The sequence below is a fragment of the Marmota flaviventris genome, chromosome 1, assembly GCF_047511675.1.
Source record: "Marmota flaviventris isolate mMarFla1 chromosome 1, mMarFla1.hap1, whole genome shotgun sequence".
In the NCBI taxonomy this organism is placed as follows: domain Eukaryota; kingdom Metazoa; phylum Chordata; class Mammalia; order Rodentia; family Sciuridae; genus Marmota; species Marmota flaviventris.
The window spans coordinates 211,040,344-211,060,505 of record NC_092498.1 but is presented as its reverse complement, the minus strand read 5'-3'; the positions used below and the strand labels follow the sequence as shown (position 1 = coordinate 211,060,505).

At 53.2% G+C, this 20,162-nt stretch overlaps 1 protein-coding gene across 2 annotated transcripts; it reads right to left on the bottom strand.

Moving 5' to 3' along the window:
• Nucleotides 1–2,265: 2,265 nt before the first annotated feature.
• Nucleotides 2,266–19,222, bottom strand: Elavl3 (ELAV like RNA binding protein 3). 2 transcript variants are annotated; one of them, XM_027955244.2, is made up of 7 exons: nucleotides 18,849–19,222; nucleotides 10,577–10,796; nucleotides 10,267–10,370; nucleotides 6,771–6,924; nucleotides 6,410–6,635; nucleotides 5,532–5,570; nucleotides 2,266–3,124 (listed from the first exon to the last, which is right to left on the bottom strand). In XM_027955244.2, exons 1-7 carry the CDS (start codon nucleotides 18,855–18,857, stop codon nucleotides 2,773–2,775), a joined length of 1,104 nt encoding a protein of 367 aa, XP_027811045.1. In that variant the 5' UTR covers nucleotides 18,858–19,222; the 3' UTR covers nucleotides 2,266–2,772. The 2 variants fall into 2 exon arrangements, with proteins under 2 accessions (XP_027811045.1, XP_027811046.1); XM_027955245.2 differs by having other exon boundaries at nucleotides 2,266–3,103.
• Between the last annotated feature and the right edge of the window lie 940 nt (nucleotides 19,223–20,162).

The following is a 20,162-nucleotide window of genomic DNA, read 5'->3' as shown; positions in this document are numbered from 1 at the left end:
CTGGGCTGAGCTTTGTGTTTTAGAAAAAGAAGTCCCCTCCCAGTCTTGGGGGTGGCAGGGCCCTGCCCAGGCCTCGGTGGGGGGTGTGGGGAGGTGCCCCCTCTCCAGAGCCTGGCCCCCCCAGGGTGGGGGACAAACCCAGCCCTTATTGCTCGGATGCCTCCAGCATGTGCGGAGGGCAGAGGGGAGAAAGCCCCAGAAACAGCAGGGAAAGAGGGGGTGGACCCGTTAAGGGGTCCCTGCCCTGCTGGAAGGGAGGGGGAAAGGAAGGAGGACTTAAAACCACAAGAATAAATAGGTTTGTGTATCATGAACAAGCTAGGGGTTTCACCAGCTAAGAGGACTGAAAAAATTCTCAAGACAAGAGCAAAAATAATCCCATTGAGACCCCCGGACGTCGCTGGCCATGGGGTCTGACCCACAGAAGCCCACGCCCCCCGGGTGCCACTCGGCTACCATTACTGTTATTAATAATTATTATTACTTTAATGATTCCACTTCCCCTTTTATAAATAAATTAGGCATAACCACATCTCGGCAAAACTTAAAGAAACAAAGAGAACATCATCGTTCCTTTAACTTGCAAACTGGATGAAGTAACAGAAATATACACAAATCTCCTTACAGGGCAACAGGAATAATAAATAGTTAACATAGCAATAAGTTAAAACTACAAGAAGCTAAATTCAGCAAAAAAGTACAAGAAAGTTAACTGGTGCCAGTTTATGTCTTTTTTTTTTTTTTCCTTTTTTTTTTTAATCTCTTCTGTGTGTGGTTTTTTTTTTTCTTCTTTTTGTTGCTTTTTTTTTCTCTCGTTTGGTTGGCTTTTATTTTTTTTTTTAATTTTGTCGCTTTTTTGACGTTTTTTTTTTGTTTTTTTTTTTTCTTTTTGTTCCTTGCAGCAGAAGCTCCACAGACGTTTAAGAACAACACCGGGAGGGGTGGGGAGAGAGAGTTGGACGTCCAGATGGGGCCATGGCCAGACACCAAACGCAGAGGACACCGGGAGAAGGCAACTAGAACTAGTCGGGGGGCTTTGCAATTTTCAGTTCTGACTGGGCCCACTGAGGGGTGGGTGGGGGCTTTGAGGGCTCCCCGGGGCTCCAGTCTTTGGCTTCTGTTGGAATTTTTTTAAAAGAATGAAAAGGGAGGCAGGAGCAAAATCCAGACAGAAGCCAGGGCTGGAGCTCCAGATGGGGGCTTGTCCACTGCCCTCCCCAACCTGGAAAGACACAAAACCCAACAAACCAAAAGGGGTAACGAGTGGACGGGAAGGGACATGGGGCTGGGCCGCAGGGCCCATCCACCCTGGGCCTGGTGGGTTGCTGGGTGCTTGCTGCTGGGGAAGCCCAGCCCTGGATGGGGGAGGCTCAGGGCTGGGCCTCTCCCTCAGCCCAGGGAGGCTGAGCCCCAGGGACAGGGGGTCCTTTGGCCTCAAGTGTTGTGGGGGGTGGGGACTGCCTCCAGCCCACCATGATGCCAAAGTGGAACGAGGTATTGTGTGTCTGGATGCATGGACACTGCGTGTGCACGCCTGTTGGTGGGCAGCAGGGAGACCCCTGATGAGCCAGGAGAGAGCTGTGCAGAGAACCTGGGGTTGGGGCACGTTGGAGCCAAGGGGACTCTGGGAGGGGGGGCCGGGCCAGCCTGGAGGAAGTGACAGGGTCAGGGCTGGGGTGGGATCTCTTGCTGGGCCTGTGGGGTGCTGTGCATGTGTTCCTGGGTGTTTGTGTCTCTGTGACCAGGTGTCTAGATCCACACATCCAAGCAGACTTGTGTCCACGATCGTGTGTCCGTGTGGACCTGTGGGTGTGTTGGCACGCCTACATGTATGTATGGCCACCTTTGTCTGTGTCCACATTATGTAGCCCCAAACTTGTCTCCTTCTTTGTTGAGGTTTACCCCTGTCCACGTGTCTGGGTTTGGCCAGCAAGTTCCTGAATGACCTCTGAGTGTGTCCGTGCCTGTCTCTGCCCCTGTGGTGTCAGCATGTGCCCTTGCATGTCTTCGTGTGGCTGTTCCTCTGTGTGTGGCCCTGTGGACTCCCGGCCCCTCAGCCCTGCTCCCCACACCCCTGCCCCAGTTGGTAAACATAACCTGCCAAAATAGTTTCTTTTTTTTTTTTTTTTTTGTCTTTTTTTGTGATTTTTTTTTCAAGTTCAAGAATCCCCAGTAAAAATTCTCCACGAGGTCTTTTTCCCTTTTTACAAAAATAGAGTTTTTCTTCCCCTCCCACCCTCCCCTGTTTTTCATTTTGTTTCTGCTTCCAGCCCCGCCCCCTGCTCCCCGAATTCCACCCAGGGGCTCTGGGGGGCTGGGAATGCCCACACCCCTCTTCATGTTTCACTTTTTTGGGGATTTTTAAACCTGTTCCCTCCCCTCTCTCTCCAGGCCCACCGACGTGTTGGGAAGCCTGGGCAAGGGGGCCTGAGAGGGCACCCCATGTCCCCCAAGCCATCCCATGGAGGGGGGACTGGGGGGCTCGTCTCTGCTTTCTTTTTAACCGAGAAAAGAAACAATAACCTTCACCATGAACCAAACCAAGACGAGAGAGTGAACAGCCCAGCCTGGGATGGGGGGGGCAGGGAGAGCGGAGTGGGGGACCCCCGGGCACCCCCTCCCCTGCAGACCCTCCTGCTCCCCGAGTGCTCACCCTGTGGCTTCGTAGGGCTGTGGGTCTGCCTGGGCTCTCTCTCTCGGGCCCCTCCTCTCTCTCTCTCTCTCTCTCTCTCTCTCTCTCTCTGCTGCCCGGGGCGGGGGCGGCGGGGCAGCTCAGGCCTTGTGCTGTTTGCTGGTCTTGAAGGACACCTGCAGCACGCGCTCGCCCAGGCGGTAGCCGTTGAGGCTGGCGATGGCCATGGCTGCCTCGTCATAGTTGGTCATGGTGACGAAGCCGAAGCCCTTGCATTTGTTGGTGGTGAAATCGCGAATGACCTTGACATTGGTGACTGCCCCAAAGGGCCCAAACAGCTGCCACAGCACGCTCTCATCGGCCTCCGGAGACAGGTTGTACACGAAGATGCACCAGCCGGCACCGGCCGCGCCCCCTGACAGGCCCACGCCCGCCAGGCCACTCATGCCATCGATGGCGATCGGCGAGAACCTGGCGATGAGCGACAGGGGACTACTTTGGGGGTCACGCGGGCTCTGCCCTGATCCCCAGCATGCCTCCGACCCCGCCGGGACCATGGGATGCCCTGGTGCCACTGGGACTCTTCATTGGGCCTGCTGTGTGTTTGACCCTGTGCTGTCCTGAGCTTGCAGTGACCCTATGGCCTCTGACTCTGACCTGGAGACACCAGCTCTGATCTCAAACTTGTCTGGGCCTCAGACCCTCCCTGAACATTAGGCTGAACCAACCCATGATCTGCTCCATCTGTAACAATCCCATGACCTTTGGACCCTAACTGGTCCTGGGCCCTGTAGATCTCAACCCTAATGCACCCTCGCTGCCTCCCTTCCCTCAGTCCATCCTCCCACCCAACTTCTTCTCTCACCCTAACTCTGACTCCATTCTGACACTACCCTGACACTACCTCGGGCAACTCTGCCCCCATTTCCCCACCCCCCAGGCACCCTGGCACCCTCACCTGGCTGAAGACCCTCTTTGGAAGAACAGGGCTGAGTGCTGGCACATGAACACAGGGGGTTCAGAGCCTCTCCTCCATCTCAGCATAGATAGCACCCCCTCAAGGTGGCCTCCTATGTCTCCATAAAGTGGCCCACCTCCTCATCCTTCTGCCCCTTTCCAGCATTTTCCTACTCAAATCATATACAGTGGTCCCCCTTATCCAGAGTTTTACCTCCTGCAGTTTCAGTTACCTGTAGTCAATCTTATTTTGAAAATACTAAGCAGGAAATTCCAGAAATAAACAACTCAGAAATTTTAAATTGCACACTGTTCTGAGTAGCAAGGTGAAATCTCATCCTGTCTTGCCCAAGATGTGATTTATCTCTGCCCAGTGTATCCACACTGTATATACTACCCACCCATTAGTCACTTAATAAACCATATCAGGTATCAGACCAGCTGTCTTAACATCGCAATACTTGTGTTCAAGTAACACTTCTTTTTCTTAATCAATGACCCCAAAGTGTAAGAGTAGTGATGCTGCAATTCAGATATGCCAAAGAGAAATGATAAAGTTTCTTTAAAAAAAGGTGAAAGTTCTCAACTTAAAGAAAAGAGAAAAAAACACTGCTGAGGTTGCTAAGATCTATGCTAAAAACAAATCTATCCATGAAATTGTGCTAATTTTTCTGTAGCATCTCACACTACAAAAGTCACAACCTCAGTGTGTAAATACTTGTTAAGTGAAAACATTCCATGGTATCCCTATGTATGGGAAAACAAGGGCCATGTGGAGTTCAGCATTATTTATGGTTCCAGGGGATAAGGGGGATGGCTGAACTATTATCAACTTCACATTCTTCTGCTAGAATCTACTCCCTGGCACACTACAGCTCTAGAACAGCACCCAGGAGATATTCAGGAGGTGTTTAAGTGAATTAATGAAACGCTCTCGAGGTCCTTAAGGAATGAACTACCGAAAGGACAAAATTGCCTCCCTGGCATTCTTCCTGTCCCCAACCTTCAGAATTAAATCACTCAGCTTTTGGTGACGAGGGTAGGAGGGACCCTAAGAGCTGGACCATTTACCCCTGACCGCCTGGGCCTGACTGCTTGCTCCCTCGCCTGGGCCTTTGCCCAGCCTGCTCCTGCTGCCAGGGACTCCACCACCAGGCCTCCGTACTAAGGTCGCCTAGAGGGTTGGGGTCTCTGCTGGTCCAAGCCCCTCATGCCGTCCGTGCACAGTCCTGATCTCTATCTCTGCATCAGTCCTGCTCATTTTCCAATCTCTTTCCCCCCTAGACTAAGGTCAGGAACAACAGTAACAGTAGTCGTCAGATGGCCACCTTTTATTGAGTGCTCACTATGTGCTGAGCACCAGCTCAGTGTCACTTCACCTCCAGGAGGGACAAGGTCTGACCCCAACACACTAGTCTCCCACCCCAAGGCAAGAGCCCACCTCTCAGCATGCCCTGGGTGGCTTGTTGAGCAATGACCATGGGGACTTCCACAAGATCAGTGGTGCGGGGGCCACAGGTCTACCCCAACTTTGGAGCAGGAGGGGGTCATTCTGGGACCCTTGACGCATATGATCAACAGTGGCCAGTGGATCCCGGGGACTTCATGTGGGGCCAGGGGGTGAGTCGTACCCAGGCAGCTCTGCTTGCCTTTCATTGGAATGGGAAGAAAAAACAGGAGGGCGCGTGCCGCCCCCCTGGACCCACACTCCAGAGCAGCTCTGTGGATACTGACAGCCCCTGAGAGGCAGGGAGGTCCCGAGGGTCAGAACCGCGGTCTGCCTGGTGTCAATCTCTTAGTGGCCATGCTGTTCCTAAGCACAAGCAGACAAGGCTACGCTGGTGGTCCTGGGGCAAAGTGCAATGGGGTAGGGGTACAGCCGGGCAGGGGTCCAAGGAGGGACGGTGAGGGGATGGGGGCAGTGGGGCGGGGGCACTGTTACCTCTTGACTCCGTAGGCCATGTTGAGCAAATTGTCCAGCCTGTGGAGGCAGAAGTGTTGGTCAGAGGTGTCCACTGGACACACCCCGCTGTAGTGACGCCACAGGCTGGCCTGTCCTCCCCACCCCCACCAGGCCAGCCTGCGGCAGAGCCCTGCCCCCGCCCGCTGCCTGCTCCCCGCCCGGCTGGACACCGCCTGGCACCGAGCGGCGGTCACTCGGGCACCGCCTCTCGCCTGCCCTGCTGCTGCCCGCCTGCCCCGGCGTCCTCATCCTCCCCCTCCCTGCTGGCTGGCGGGTGCTGTCTGGGCCCAGGACTCGGTCTCTCTGGGAAGGATAAATCCTCGCAGAGGCAACAATAACAGCATAGTCAACTCTGCTAGAGCACTTGGAGGGTGGGTAACTTGCCACGGCCACCCAGGGTCCATGAGGAGCTCCCATTGTCCCCCTGTGATGCCTGTCTGTACCTCAGGGTCCTCTTCCATAAAAAGGGGGAAATATAAGTTCTGTTCTCATGAGGCTGCTGTGCCTCTGGCAACTCAGAAGGCTGAGGCAGGAGGATGGCAAGTTCAAGACCAGCCACAGCAACTCAGCTAGACCTTGTCTCAAAATAAAAAATAAAAGGGCTGGGGATGTGGCTCGGTGGTTAAGCGCCCTGGGTTCAATCCCCAGGTATCAGAAAGAAAGAAAGAGGCGGGAAGAGCTCCTGGGTTCAATTTCCAGTACCTAATAATGATAATGCCACACAGTGGCCGCAGGGCACGGCTGTGTGGAGCCTGGGGGGAGTGGGGTTGGGGTGGGGGCTGCAAGCCGGAGCCCGCGGGGCCTGGGGGCCTGGGGACCTGGGGACCTAGGGGAGCGGGCGGTGGCCCGAGGCTCACCGGAAGCGCTGCGTCTGGTGGTGCAGGGGGCCTGCGTAGCGCCGGGCCGAGGACTGGTAGAGGTGAGTGAGCAGCGCCTGCCCCGTCTTCTGACTTGGATTATTGGCGAACTTGACCGTGATGGGCTCCGCCGCACCCAGCGGCTTCTGCCCGTTCAGTCCTTTGATGGCCTCCTCGGCCTCGATCCTCTTGTCAAAGCGGATGAATCCCACACCCCGAGAGACACCTGCCAGGGGTGAGGGCGCCAGTCAGGAGTCCCGCCGACCCACCTCTCGCCCTGCCATTCATGGTTGCTCCGCTTTGCCCGCCCCAGGGCCTTTGCCCCGCTCCCCGGTCAGGTGCACCCTCCGCGCAGCCTGACCTGTGACCTGGTCCACCAGGATGCGAGAGGTGATGATGCGACCATACTGGGAGAAGAGCTGCTCCATCTCTTTCTGGCTCATGGTCTTGGGGAGCCCGCTGACGTACAGGTTGGCATCCCGGATGGATGCGGAACTGGGTCTGGCATAGGACACCTGGGGGGGGGCATCGCATGGACAGTTAGGAAAGGTCCCTTTCACAGAGCTGCGGAGACCCCTCTCTAGTGTCACTGTGGGGCCAGGTGGCACGGGGGAGGGGCGTGGCTGTGCCTACATGGTTTTAGGGAGAGTGGGGAACAGGAAACTGTCACCTGAGGACGTCAGGATTGCCCCGCGGCTCGGGTCACAAGTCCTCTGGGGACCTGCATGCATACTCATTACCCCATCAACAAACTTTGATTTTTCCCTCTCCCTTGGAGAGTGGGCCCCTCACTACGCTGGGCTCCTGGGGTCATTCAGGCCTTTGGCTACCAGCTCCAGGCTGCCGACTCCCAGGTGTTCCCCAACAAAGTCCTTGCCCCTGATCTGTAGACTTCGGGGGCACCCGGAGGCAGAGGGTGACATAGGGGTATCACAGGTGCCCATGCTCAGCATGGCTGCACTGGATTGGGAGTGCCCCCAACCTTGGGTGACCAAAGTAATGGCAGTTCTGTCCTCCTGATGCTCAAGCCTCCAGCCTTGCGTGTCTCAACACCTCTCTGTCCTTCATTCTTTGAATCCACCATAAACCCTGTTGGCTGCACCTTCCTAATTATCTGGAATCTGCATACTCCCTACTTCCACCCTAGCCCAGCTCCACCATGGACCTGTGTTCAACCTTCAATATGTTCCCCCAACAGCAGCCAGAGGGCGCCTGTGAACACTTGAGCCCTGTCAAGTCCCTCCTCCACACAGAACCCTCCATGGCTCCCACCTTCCTCAGCATTAAAGCTAAATTTCTTCCTGTAGCCCACAAGGCCTTGTGCACTCTGCCCTACCACTAATCTACCTTCATCTCCCCCACTCCTCCCCTTGTTTGCTCTGATCTAATGACACAGTGTTCTCCATTTTTGTCAAATACACCCCGCAAGTTCCAGCCTCATGCTCTTCTTTCTGGCTGGAATGCTCTTCCCTTTCCTTCTTTTCCAGGTTTCAGCTGAAACACACTCCCTGTCCCCTGCCATCTGAGTGTGGTCCCGATCCCTACTTCTCAAAGTACTCTTCTCAGTTGTGAGTTATACATGTTGGTCCTATCATTCAAGTCGCATCACTAATCAGGGTCCAGCTCAACACTGAAACTCTCTCAGCTGTTTTGAAAATGGTGGACGTGTACATTATCTTCCTGAAACAGTGGTGAGTATTGTGAAGTGGGGGAAAGAAAAGTCCATTTACAAAGCAGCAGCACTGTGTGACCCATCTCACTGCGTGTTTATCCATGTCCTGGAGCTGTGGCCTGGAGGCCCCACCCCCAAGGCTCACTGGATGACCTGCCACTGTGGGGCTCCCCTCCCCCTTATTTCTGCTGATCTCTACTTTCTATTTCTTCTAAATCAACATCTGCTTAGGGAGTCACTGTCAAGGGCCTGGCTTTTGTTGGGGGCAGTGAGTTGTGAAGGTGTATGGCTTCATTGGAAATAACTAATTTAAAAAATGAGGGCTGGGGATAGAGCTCCGTTGGTAGAGCGCCTGCCTCGCATACCCAAGGCCCTGGGTTCAATCCCCAGTACCACAAAAAACAAAACAAAACAAAAAACCCGTAAGAACAAACAAACAAAAAACAAATGAAGTGAGTTTGGGTGCGGGAGGGTGCGGGTGGGCCGAGGGGCTGGATTCTGATTATTGCAATTGCATGCACCTGGGGTCCTCTAGCAACAGACACATGGGCCACTGTCATTTCTACAAGAGTAACTTTTAAAGTCATAGTCGTGGAGCTGGGGCTGTGGCTCGGTGGCAGAGCGCTGGCCTAGCTTGTGAGAGGCCCTGGGTTCCACCTGCAGCACTGCAAATAAATAGGCAAATAATAAATAAAAACTGAAAAATCACAGCCACGAATTTGAGGGTTTTCTCTCTCTCCCGCAGGGCTGGGAGCTTTGAAGGGCGAGGGAGGGTTAACTCATGGATCAGATTTGAGGGGAGAAGAGGGGCTTGAGCTTCGGGGTAGGTGCTGGGGTCTGGGATTCTCTGAGGCACAAAATAGGTCTGATGGGCCTTCCTAGTCTCTACGGCCTGGGCTCCCTGAGGGCAGGCAGAGGTGGGCCAAAGTCCTCCCAGGATGGGACCTGGCACATGAGGCACTCAAAACACTTTGGTCCAAGTCTTCCGGTGCGACCAGTCAGACCCAAGTTCACAGGATTGTCACGCAGGCAGGGACACACACAGGGACCCACAGGAGGCCAAGAAGCACCGCCCTGCATGGCACAGGGACAAGCCAGCAGGAGACTGTCACAAGGCCATCCCCATATTCATGATGACACAGGAGGCTTCACGAACTACAGTAAGAGTCGACGAATGACATGCCAGTCGCCCACCGTACAAGCACACGATGTTGCACACTTTCTACCCCAACACAGGGCACAGGTAGACACACCCACACAATGTCACCATGACAGACACCCATGGTGCCCTACCGGGTCACTGTGGGAGCTGCAGTATGTCACTAAGCACCTGTCACAATAACACCAGATCTACAGACCCACGGGGACCACTGCAGGTCTTCACCACTCAGACCAATGATGGCAGCCACTTGACTGATACCATGTCACAACCACCACATCACTAACCTGTTTCATGGCTCCGGGTGACACTCACAGACGTGTACAAACACAGTCAGTCACTAGGGTCCACCCTCATGCCCCCAGGGACCTCTAAGCCAGTTGGCCATGGAGAGGCCCTTTGGGTCACGACCTCATCTCCCCAGCCCCCCAGTGAGGGAGGGCAAGAGATTCCTGTACCTCTGTTCCCCTGGCAAACTGGGGGCCAGATGGGCAGCCCCCACCCACCTCCCCCAGGGTCCAGGAGCAGATTTGCAGGGCGGAGCCCACACACCCCCAGGCGGACTTAGAGAAGGGTTTCCATGGTGATTCCCCCCCAAGGGAACCTGGGCTGGTAGGGTCCCAGCTGCAGCTGCTGAGAGTGGAGGCCATGGGGGAGGGGCATCACACAAAGGTGGGGGAAGGGCTTTCCATAATCCCACCCTCCCAGACCCTAATTAGGCCCCAGATGGCAGATGGGCCCCCACCCCCATTTCCAGGACAAAGACAGGGAGGGGGCTGCCCAGAGGACCCTGGTTACCCTGCCCCACCTCCAGGCCTGGCTCACTTCCCCAGCCTCCAGAGAAGGCAGGGCTTATACTCTCCCCATTAACAGGTACAGAAACTGAGGCTCAGAGAAGCCAAGGCTTCGCCAGTGAGCCAATCAGGAAGGAGAGACTCAGGCCTGGCCCCTTGGGGATGGAGGGTGGGCAACGGGAGAACACGGGAGGGGCGGTGACTGTTGGCTGGTGAGAATAAAGACACTGACCTTGATGGTCTTCGTCTGCAATTTGAGGCCGTTGAGGGTGTTGATGGCTTTGTCTGCATCGTTGGGGTCAGAATAGTTCACAAACCCGTAGCCGAGGCTCTGCCCTGTGGCAGGACCAGGGTAATGACCTTCCTGCCCAATGCTGGGGTTTGCCAGTGTCCCCTCAAGCTTAGGCCTGAGAGGCTGACCCTCCCCACCCCAAACCACCTTTCCCTGTCCCCCACTGGCCCCCACTCCTCCTAGGGTAAAACCTGTCCCTTCACACCTCTCTCCTCCCGCCTCCCACCCTCCCACCTGCTAGGAGCCACACCTGTGATCTTGTCCCGAACCAACTTGCAGGACTCGATGTCACCAATGCTGCCGAAGAGACTCTTGAACTCATCCTGGGTCATGTTCTGGGGCAAGTAGTTGACGATGAGGTTGGTCTTGCTGTCATCAGTGGCTCCGTTTGTACCAAGGAGTGGCCCGTTGGGCAGGGCCGGGCCGGCCGGGCCCCCCCCCACCTGAGACTCCATGGCCCCCAGTATCTGCTGGAGACAACAGGTCACACCGGCTCACCGCCCTGTCCCCACACCAGGGACCAGCAGGGACACGGAGGGGCTCAGTGGTCATGGTCAGCCATGTCTGAGGGGACTTGATTACAGCCAAGGGACAACGTATTATTTGCTTGTGTGTGTGTGTACGCACGCGCACAGTACTAGGGACTGACCCCACAAGCAAGGCAAGCATTCTACCACTGAGCTGCTCCCCCAGCCCTTTTTAAATTTTATTTTGAGATAGCAAAGGGCCTCACGAAGTTGCTGAGGCTGGCTCCGAACTTGTGACCCCTCTATCTCAGCCTTCCAAGTAGCTAGGTTACAGCTGCACACCACTGGGCCCAGCTCCAGCTCCCAACACATTATTCTTTTTTGTTTTGTTTGTTTTAGTTGTAGTTGGACACAATACCTCTATTTTTATTTATTTATTTATGTATATGAGGTGCTGAGGATCGAACTCAGTGCCTCACACATGCTAGGCAAGTGCTCTACCGCTGAGGCATAACCCAAGCCTGACAGCACTTTTCTCTTAATAATTCCTTGTATTTACTGGAAAAAGCACTGGGGGAAAAATGAAAACAAAAAACCCTCCTGATGTGATTTTACTGTGAGAAATCTCATGGATACCATCTGTGTTCTGGGGACACAGCTCGGTGGTGGAGCACTTGCCCAGCATGCACAAGGCCCTGGGCCCCACCCCCAGCATCACTGAGTAAATAAATGTCACATACTATGGCTTGGATAAGGTCAGACCGTGTCCCTCAAAGGTTCATATGCTGAGGTTTGGTTTTTGGTGTGGCAGTGTTGGGGGAGGGACCTTTAAGGGGTGGGGCCTAGTGGGAGGTAATTAGGTCACTGGGGGCATCACCTTTGGAAAGGATTAATGCTATTCTCAAGGGCCCCTAGTTAGTTCTCTCAAAAGTGGTTTGTTTTAGGGTTCAGTGCTGCAGACTGAACCCTCCAACATGTTGAAGCATGAGGGGTTTGCAAGAAAGCAATGCTATAAACCCATGCACTTGGCCTCTTGTATACATAGCTGTTTCCCTTTCTGCTTCTCTGTCATGTTGTGACCCAGCCAAGAGGGTCCTCACCAGAGGCTGAACAGATGGGCCTACCCATTCTTGGATTTTCAGCCTCCAAAACTGTAAGCTTCTTTTTTTTATAAGTATCCAGCCTCAGGTATTTTGCTTATAGCAACAGCAAACAGGCAAATATACTATATATACACAAACATTCCCAAAATCAATCTGTGCATTTTCAGAACGAAATGAATACTTTTCAGAATAAGAAATTTAATATTTTTAGAGCATTGAAGGCCTCATAAGCCCCTCCAAGATGTTTATTTTCCTCTTCCTGCCAAAGATAATTTTGATTCCAAATGTGTTAATATTTCCTTTGCTTTATGCAGAATTGTTTTATTAGGTATTTACTCCCATAGTTCTTTCACTGAGCTGTTTTGGGTTTTGGGGTTTTGTTATCATTTGTTTCTGGTATAACATAGAGCACCTACAAATAATGACCGTTTTATTTCTTCATCTCTAGTCTATACCTGTTATTTTTCTTGTCTTATTGCAGGGGCTACAGTGTGATACTGGCTCCCTTATTACTGATGTAAAATGAAATGCTTTAAAAAGAAAGAAAGAGAAAAGAACAAAAACAAAAAAGATAAATGGAACAAACAAATAAAAAATACCAAAAAGAAGTAGGAGAAATACTTTAAACATTTCATGGCTAAACATAATCTTTGCTATGGATTTTTTTCTAGATGACTTTTATCTGGATAATTTTTTTTCTTTTTTGGTGTGTGTGTGTGTGTGTGTATGTGTTGCTGGGGATTGAAACCAGGGCCTTGTGCATGGGAGGTAAGCACTCTACCAACTGAGCTATATCCCCAGCTTGAATTTTTTAAAAAAATTTATTTTTAGGTGTAAAAATGCCTTTATTTTTATGTGGTGCTGAGGATCCAACCCGGGTCCTGCCAGTGCTAGGCAAGCGCTCTACGGCTGAGCCACAATCCCAGCCCCGAATTTTTTTTTTTTTTAAACTGGGGATTTAACCCATGGATGCTTAACTACTGAGCCACACCCACAGTCCTTTTTTATTATTTTTGAGACAGGGTTTTGTAAAGTTGTTGAAGCTGATCTGCACCTTGCAATCTTCCTATCTCAGCCTCCTGAGTCGATTACAAGTGTGCACCCCGGCTCCCAGCTTGATTAAGAATATTTTCTTCAGGGCTGCAGGTGTAGCTCAGTGGTAGAACACTTGCCTACCTTGGGCAAGGCCTATTCCCAGCACTGCACACAAAGAAAATTTTGTTCTTTTGTTCTAATATCCTAACAAGATTGTTTTGAAGGAATAGATGTTGAATTTTATTGAATTTTTCTATATTGAAATGTGACTTTTTAGCTTTAATGTATTAATACCTCAAATTATGTCAATTGATTTTCCAATATTAAACCAATCTAGGATAAATGAAATTTACTTGATTTGGTTTTCTTTTTTTCTTTTTGGTTGTGCTAGGGATCAAACCCAGGGTTATTGTGATGCTATCCAAGCATTCTACCACTGAGCTATACTCCCAGTTTGTCAAAGTTTTGCAGAGTTCTTTATTTAGTATTTTTTAACTAAAAATACTGAAATGCTATTTTATATGTAATATACACCAAATTCTCTCAAATGTAGATATTATTATTTTTTTGGATAGATGAGGAAGCTGAGACTAGAAATGTTACAGAAATTGCTGAAGTCACACAGCATCTCAACATTTTAGTAGCACTGTAACAAATATGCAGACCTCTCTAGACTTGAGACCATTCTGCCATTCTCCTACTATGGCATATGCCAATCAACCGAGTTAGTATTGGCTCTGACAACTCATTGTATGCCCTTGAATATGTCCCTTATCCTCTTGAGACTCTGTTTACCTTGCAGCAAACAAAATAATTGATAATGGCTCTCTGAAGAGCCATACGGAGAATTTTAAAGTGGCATCTGTAGGAAATAGTGCTGGGAGCGATTGGTACTGTCTATCATGTACACAGGAAGGTAAAGTAGCCAATATTTACTTACATCTCCTATGGCACAGTTGGCAAATAGTTTTTCCTCACTTGAAAACTCAAGTTGGTTCAATCACCAGCGCCAAAACAAAATAAAATCAAACTGATTGGTCAGGACTTCTTAGAGGAATTAATTTTAAAAGATTCAGAAGTCATATACAATTTCAGCAGAAAAGGCAGCTGTGATTCCTCAGCAATGTCTGCTGTTGCCACAGAAATAGAAACAACAGCAGGAACACATCACCTCAGCCATCCCTGGCTCAAGAGGCAATACCATAATTGTCCCCAAATACTGGGCACTCCTGTGTGGCAAGCACTGTGCAAAACACTCTACCTGCAAAAATTTTCTTTTCTTATTCATAATCCTGAGGAGATTCCCTCTCTACTCTAACACAGGAGGAAACTAAGGTTAACAGACAGTTTTAAAATCCCAAAGATCAAGCAGAGTATAAATGGTGGACAAGGGGTTTTCATAAGAGTTTCCCCGATCTGAAGTCTGTATTTCCAACTTCCACTGACAACCAAGACTGGTGTCAGCTCTAACATTTCCCAGCTGTGTATTCTCAGATATGCCACTTAATATTTCTAGATCTCAGCTCCAGTCTGCTGCAAACTCCAAATTCCAAGCATGGTGGCAGCAGAAGGATCTAAAGTTACATGTGGGGACAGCTGGAAAGCATTCTGGGATTGTGTCTGCCATGGGCGTAATCATCGAAAACGTAAGCAGGTTTGTCATGTCCACCATCTCTGCCTCCTTATACTGTTATTGGTTATCATTCCACTTCACGGAGTGTCTACCATGTGCCAGGCACTGAGGAAAGGACGTTGAGGTATCCTTTCATTTATTTTCCAACAATCTTGAAAGACAGGAGACACAGTTGCCATTTTACAGATAAGGAAACTGAGCATACAGAGATTAGGCGATAGGAATGGGGAACTCGATTTCAAACCTGGACCTGTTAAACTCCAGAGCTGTTTTACAACACTATGGCCATGCCTTGGGGTCGCTCTTGAACTCATGGGCTCAAGCGATTCTCCTGCCTCAACCTCCAGAGTAGCTGAACTATAGGCACAAACCACAGCATCTGGCTCCCATTTACTCATTTTTTTGGTAGGGGCGTCAAACTGGGGATTGAACCCAGGGGCACTCTACCACTGAGCTCCATCCCCAGCTCTATTTACTTTTAGAAACAGGGTCTCACTGAGTTACCGAGGTTGCCCTCAAAATGGTGATTTTCCTGCCTCAGCCTCCTGAGTCACTGGGATTACAGATGTGTGCCACCGCACCCAGCTCATTCACTCTTTTTTTTTTGTACCAGGAATTGGACCCCAGGGATGTTAACCACTGAGCCACATCCCCAGCCTGTTTTATTCTTTATTTTGAGACAGTCTTGCTAAGTTGCTGAGGCTAGATTTGAATCTGCAATCGTCTTGCCTCAGCCTCCCAAGTTGCTGGGATTATAGGCATGGGCTATGACACCTAGCTCATTCACTCTTATGAAAAGGATGCCACAGGGCTGGGGAGGTAGCTCAGCGGTAGCGTGCCTGCTTAGCCTGTGTGACAGCCTGGGTTTCATCCCCAGCACAAAAGAAAAAAACAAAAGGATAACACAGATGGTCAACTTCCCTATATCTCCAGTCAACTCAGGGCAACTGCCTGGAAGAGTACTAGGAAGGCATATCCAGGCTCAAAAAGAACGTGCATTGGTTGGTTCGTGATGTCTGCCATGGGCTTGGGCTGTGAAGCAGCCCACTCCACAGCCTGAGCTCACTGCTATTCTAGAGCAGAGTCATGGAGTGAGAGCCTGCCGGACAAGATTTTTTTTTTTTTCATGCAAAACTTCCTAGTCCATTCTCCCCAAACTGAACATTCTCCTTTCCCCAATCGACCCAAGTGAAAACCAAAACTCTGTGAGTCTCAGGGGCTTGCACAGGATGGAAGTGGTGGACCATAAATTCAGAGCCGGGTTTTGGACCCCAGAGCTCACTCTGAACACAAAGGCTAATAATAAAAATAACAGTGACACAAAACTGAGCACCTACTGTATGCCATGCCCTGAGCATTGTCTTTTATTTATTTTATTTTCTGCAGTGCTGGGGATTGAACCCAGGACTTTTCTGAATGCTAGACCTGTACTCTAGCACTGAGCTGCCATGCCAGCTCCTGGGCACTGCTATTAAATAAATGCACTCTGTTGATGAAATCTACTCATTCGATAAAGATTTGCTGAGGGAGGCTGTGTGCCAGCTGCTAGCTCCACCCTCTTTACTGTTGCCTTTATGGTCATGTCACTTTTCTGGGCCTCTGTCCCTCCAAGGAAGGTATAGCATCTCCATGAGTGGAGACGCATTCTGAAGTCCCATCCAGGCTCAGCAAGGTGAAGTTCTCTGATAGGTTGATGGTATTTGCTGTGGGGGTCCAGTGGGCAATCTGTAGTATATAAGCTGCTGCTTCTGGTACCCCAGATCCCAGGTTTTGAAGTCCTCCTGTGTGCCAGGTACTGACCATGTGCAGTTTTCATGGACTTCCCACAACCACACTGAAAGGTGGAGACTGTCTACTCCATTTTTCAGATGGAGAAATGAGGGTCAGTTACAGGGACCTGTGACTCACCAAGGGTGACGGGAAGAGATAGAGGTGATGGAGTCAGCATTTGACTCCTGATCTGATGATTGCACAGTCTACAGGGTTACAGGAGGCTGTCACCACCACTGGTGTTCCCAACTTGGATGACTTAGGAATTGACAGGGAGGGTCAGCCCAGGGCCTTGAGGCCTAGCCCACTAAGCTCACCACCACTCCTGCTCCCTCCCAGCTGTGACAGCTTAGCAGGGCCAGTGTCACATTTCCTTCTCAGCAGCTGAGCCAGCTGAGCTGATAATGGGGATCAGATAGGTGGAGGCCACACCCCTCCTCCTCCCCCCTCCCCCAGTGATCTGTGGCCTGGGATGACGGTAGCACGTACATCTAGGACTGGTCCACATCAGAAAATGGGGGTGAGGTTAGAAGGGAGAGGGCAGGTCAAAGACAGAGAGGAGAGGTTGACATGGAGGGGACCTTCCTTTCCAGCCTCTCCTGCTCTGCCTCTGCCTCTGAGTTTCTCCTTCCTTTGGTTTCTCTCCCCCTTTCCTCTCCATTTCTCTCTTCTCCACTGCCCCCACTACAAACCCTTCTTTGCCCCCTCCCCTCTCTGTGTCACTCTTTCCAACTCTCCCACTATTGCACCATCCATGTGATATAAGGATTTGCCATGAGCACACCTGAGACCACTCTTTAGAGACCCTCCTGCTTCCAGCCCCTTTGGCCCCCAGCTGTATCCTAGGGCCCCAGTCAGTGACAGATGCCAAGATACTGGCGACAATAGGGCATTGAGTGGCCACACACGGTAAGGCTGGGCCACCACGTGGTGCCAACTGAGCCTCCTACTTCTAGGCCCTTCTCCTTCATGCTGGGCACTCACTGTCTCAATTCATTCTCTCACTTCTCCCAGCGGGACCCTAGAATGTCTCTGCCTTAGAGTATCCCCATTGGTGTGCCCAGGCCTCCAAAAGCTTCCAGGCCCTTGGGTGACCTCTGACCACACCCTCTTCTCCTTTGTGCATTAGTTTCCCTTTTTCTAATGGGGAAACAGCATAAGGCCCAGAAAGGGGAAGGAACCAGCCTTAGGACACACAGCAGGCCAGCCAGGCTTGAGTTTCTCAGAGACAGGTGGGCGGATACCAGGGTCCAAGAGCGGAGAGGCCCGGGTAGGGAGGGAATGCTGAACATCCCCACATCCACTGTGCTGGCCATGACTCGAAAAAGGAGCCCAGAAAGAGACATAGGGTTCAGAGACACACACGCAGCGATCGAGAGATAGGAAGAGCGTAAAAGGGAGGCCCGGGCGCCGGGACCAGACAAAGGACGCGCGGTGGCGCGGGGAGCGGAGTCGCGCGGCAGGGGCGGGGGTGGAGCTGGGGTGGGACTATAACTGGCCAGCTCCGCCCCCGGGACACGCCCGGGCTGCCGAGTGGAAATCCGAGGGCTAGGGCGAGGCCGGGCCCCCCGGGGCCCTAGGGGGCGGGACCTAGATGGGCGTGGTAGGGCGTGGTCAGGCAGGGCGTGGCCGGACGGGCGGGGCTGGGCGCTCGGGAGCTGACCAGCTCGGTGGCTGCTGAAAGCATCAGGCGCGGAACGAGTGGCGCGGGCGGGCGGGCGCGCTCAAGGTCACCCCGAGGCCCAGAGTCCTGGCGGGGTGGGGCATTTGGACCTGGCCGAGGGGGTTGCTTAGCTCCCTAGCCCATCTCCCGGGAGGCTGGGGTCCAGGAGCCGGGAAGCGCCCTCACAACACACCGCGGTCCCTTCTTTCCCCTCCCCCTCCCCGCAGCCCGAGGCGCCCGCGCGAGGCTACGGCCCGCGAAGAAGCGCCGAGAAACAAAGGGACGCGGCAGCAGCGGCGGCGGGCCCGCGGGGCCTCCGGGCGCGCCCCCTCCTCTCCCCTCCCCGCTTGCCGCAAGGTCGACGGGCTCGAGGACGAGACGCCCGCCTCTCGGGCGCGGCCAAGGCCCGGAACGCGCGATCCGACGCCACCCGCTTCTCCAAGGCTCTTGGGGATGCTCTGCCGCCTTGGCCTGGCCCAACACTAGGGATGGGGCCCTGCATTTGCCTGGGAGGCCTGCGGGGTCTTGAGCCTGAATGGAGGAAGCATCCTTTGCCACCGCGGCCCCTCCCCCATCAGGCCTTCCGAAGAGGGTGCAATCTCGCCTCCAGGGTGTCGTAGGACGCCCCCTGAGTCGCAGCCTGGCTCCCCAAGGTCTCTCAGGCCAGACTCCGAGCACCCCCAACACTCTGGGCGCGGCTCTGCCCACTCTCAGGCCCGAGGTGCGGTCCTACCCCCCCCACCCGGGCCTAACTAGGCCTGGTCCTACCCCCCCACCCCCGCCATCTCCATGGTGCCTGGACCCAACCCCTTCCCACCCCAGTTCTCTCTTGGCGACAGGAGAATACCTACAGTGACCATTCTTGTGTGCCCAGCGGGCGCGGTCCGTGTTGAGGGCGGCTCCGGGGGTCGTGCACTCCTAGGGGGGCGCCCGATGCTCACGCCGGGTTCCCGCCTGGGCGGCCTCTGGTGTGGCCGCTGCAGAGGCAGCGATGAAGGCGGCGGCTCCCTCGAGGGCCAGGGACGGGCCCGAGCCCGAGGATGAGCGCGCGGATGACCGGGCCCCGGGGTGGCCTGCGGGCGGCAGAAGATGGAAAGAGGGAGCGGGCGAGGGCTTGAGGACGCCCCCTGCGCGGCCCCGCGGGGCCCGGGGAGGTTGCGCTTCCCGACAGAGATCGCGGCGCTCTGCTTTTTGCCGCTACCCCTCAGTCCGGCCTGCCCGGTCGCGGGTGCTCAGTCCTCTCCCCTCGCCCGCCCTCCCTCCCTCCCTCTGGCCCGCGCTGCGCGCTCCGCGCTTTGGGCCGCGCCGCCGCCGCCCCCAGCCCTTTATAGCAGCAGCTGCCAGCGCCGGCGTCGCTTATTGGCCAGGGCCACCGAGCCCCGCCTCCTCACGGCGCCCGACGGCGCGGCAGGTGGAAACGAACGCGCGCTGGCCTGGACTCAGCACTTGCAAAAAGCGCATCCTGGAGACTCGGGTTGCCAGAATCTTGTCCTCCTGCCCCCGCGGACCCTGCTTCCTGCGTCGGCACCCTTTCTTAAGCAGTTTTTCTGCCCGGGAGACCGTATGGGCACCCCTTTCGTCCAGCACCTAGATCTGGAGGGGCAAAGAGAAAGCGGAGGTATTATGACTCTAATGTAAGACCTTCGGAGGCACTGTACACCGAGGGGCCTGAAAGGGTCCAGGAACCAAGATTTCAACAGAGGCTTGGGTCCCCAGATTTGGAGGGGGGTCAGGTAGCCACGTCAGGGCCATGGTGGTGTTGGTAACTAGAGTATCTCTAATCTGTTCGCGGAAGGAAGCTAAGACTCTGTGGATTTTGAGTGGGTTTTGTGCCTCTGGGGTTCAAAAGGTGGGCACTGGCACACTCCAATGCTGGGGAATTCCAGGATGAAGAGATTTGGACCCCAGGAAATCACAGATCCTCCTTCTCCCTTTTTTGGTGCTGGGGATTGAACCCAAGTCCTCGAGCCTGCCAAAAACGCTACAACTACAATTCTACAACTCAAATGCTAAGATCCTTTGTAGATCTCACAAAACTCCAGTGGTGGTTCTGCCAGGTAAATGGCCTGGCTTTCTGGGCTTGTGATTGGTCCTCTTGTGGAGTTATGCTCCCTCAGCTAGGCGGGACCTGTCCTCTCTCTAAGGCAATGTGTGTAGCACCGCTT

Coding starts and splice junctions, on each gene's coding strand:
- Elavl3 (XM_027955244.2), bottom strand. Junction 5,571..6,409: donor CACCAGACGCAGCGCTTCCG/GTGAGCCTCGGG, acceptor CTGCCTCCACAG/GCTGGACAATTTGCTCAACA. Junction 3,125..5,531: donor ATGGCCTACGGAGTCAAGAG/GTAACAGTGCCC, acceptor CCCCCAAAGTAG/TCCCCTGTCGCTCATCGCCA.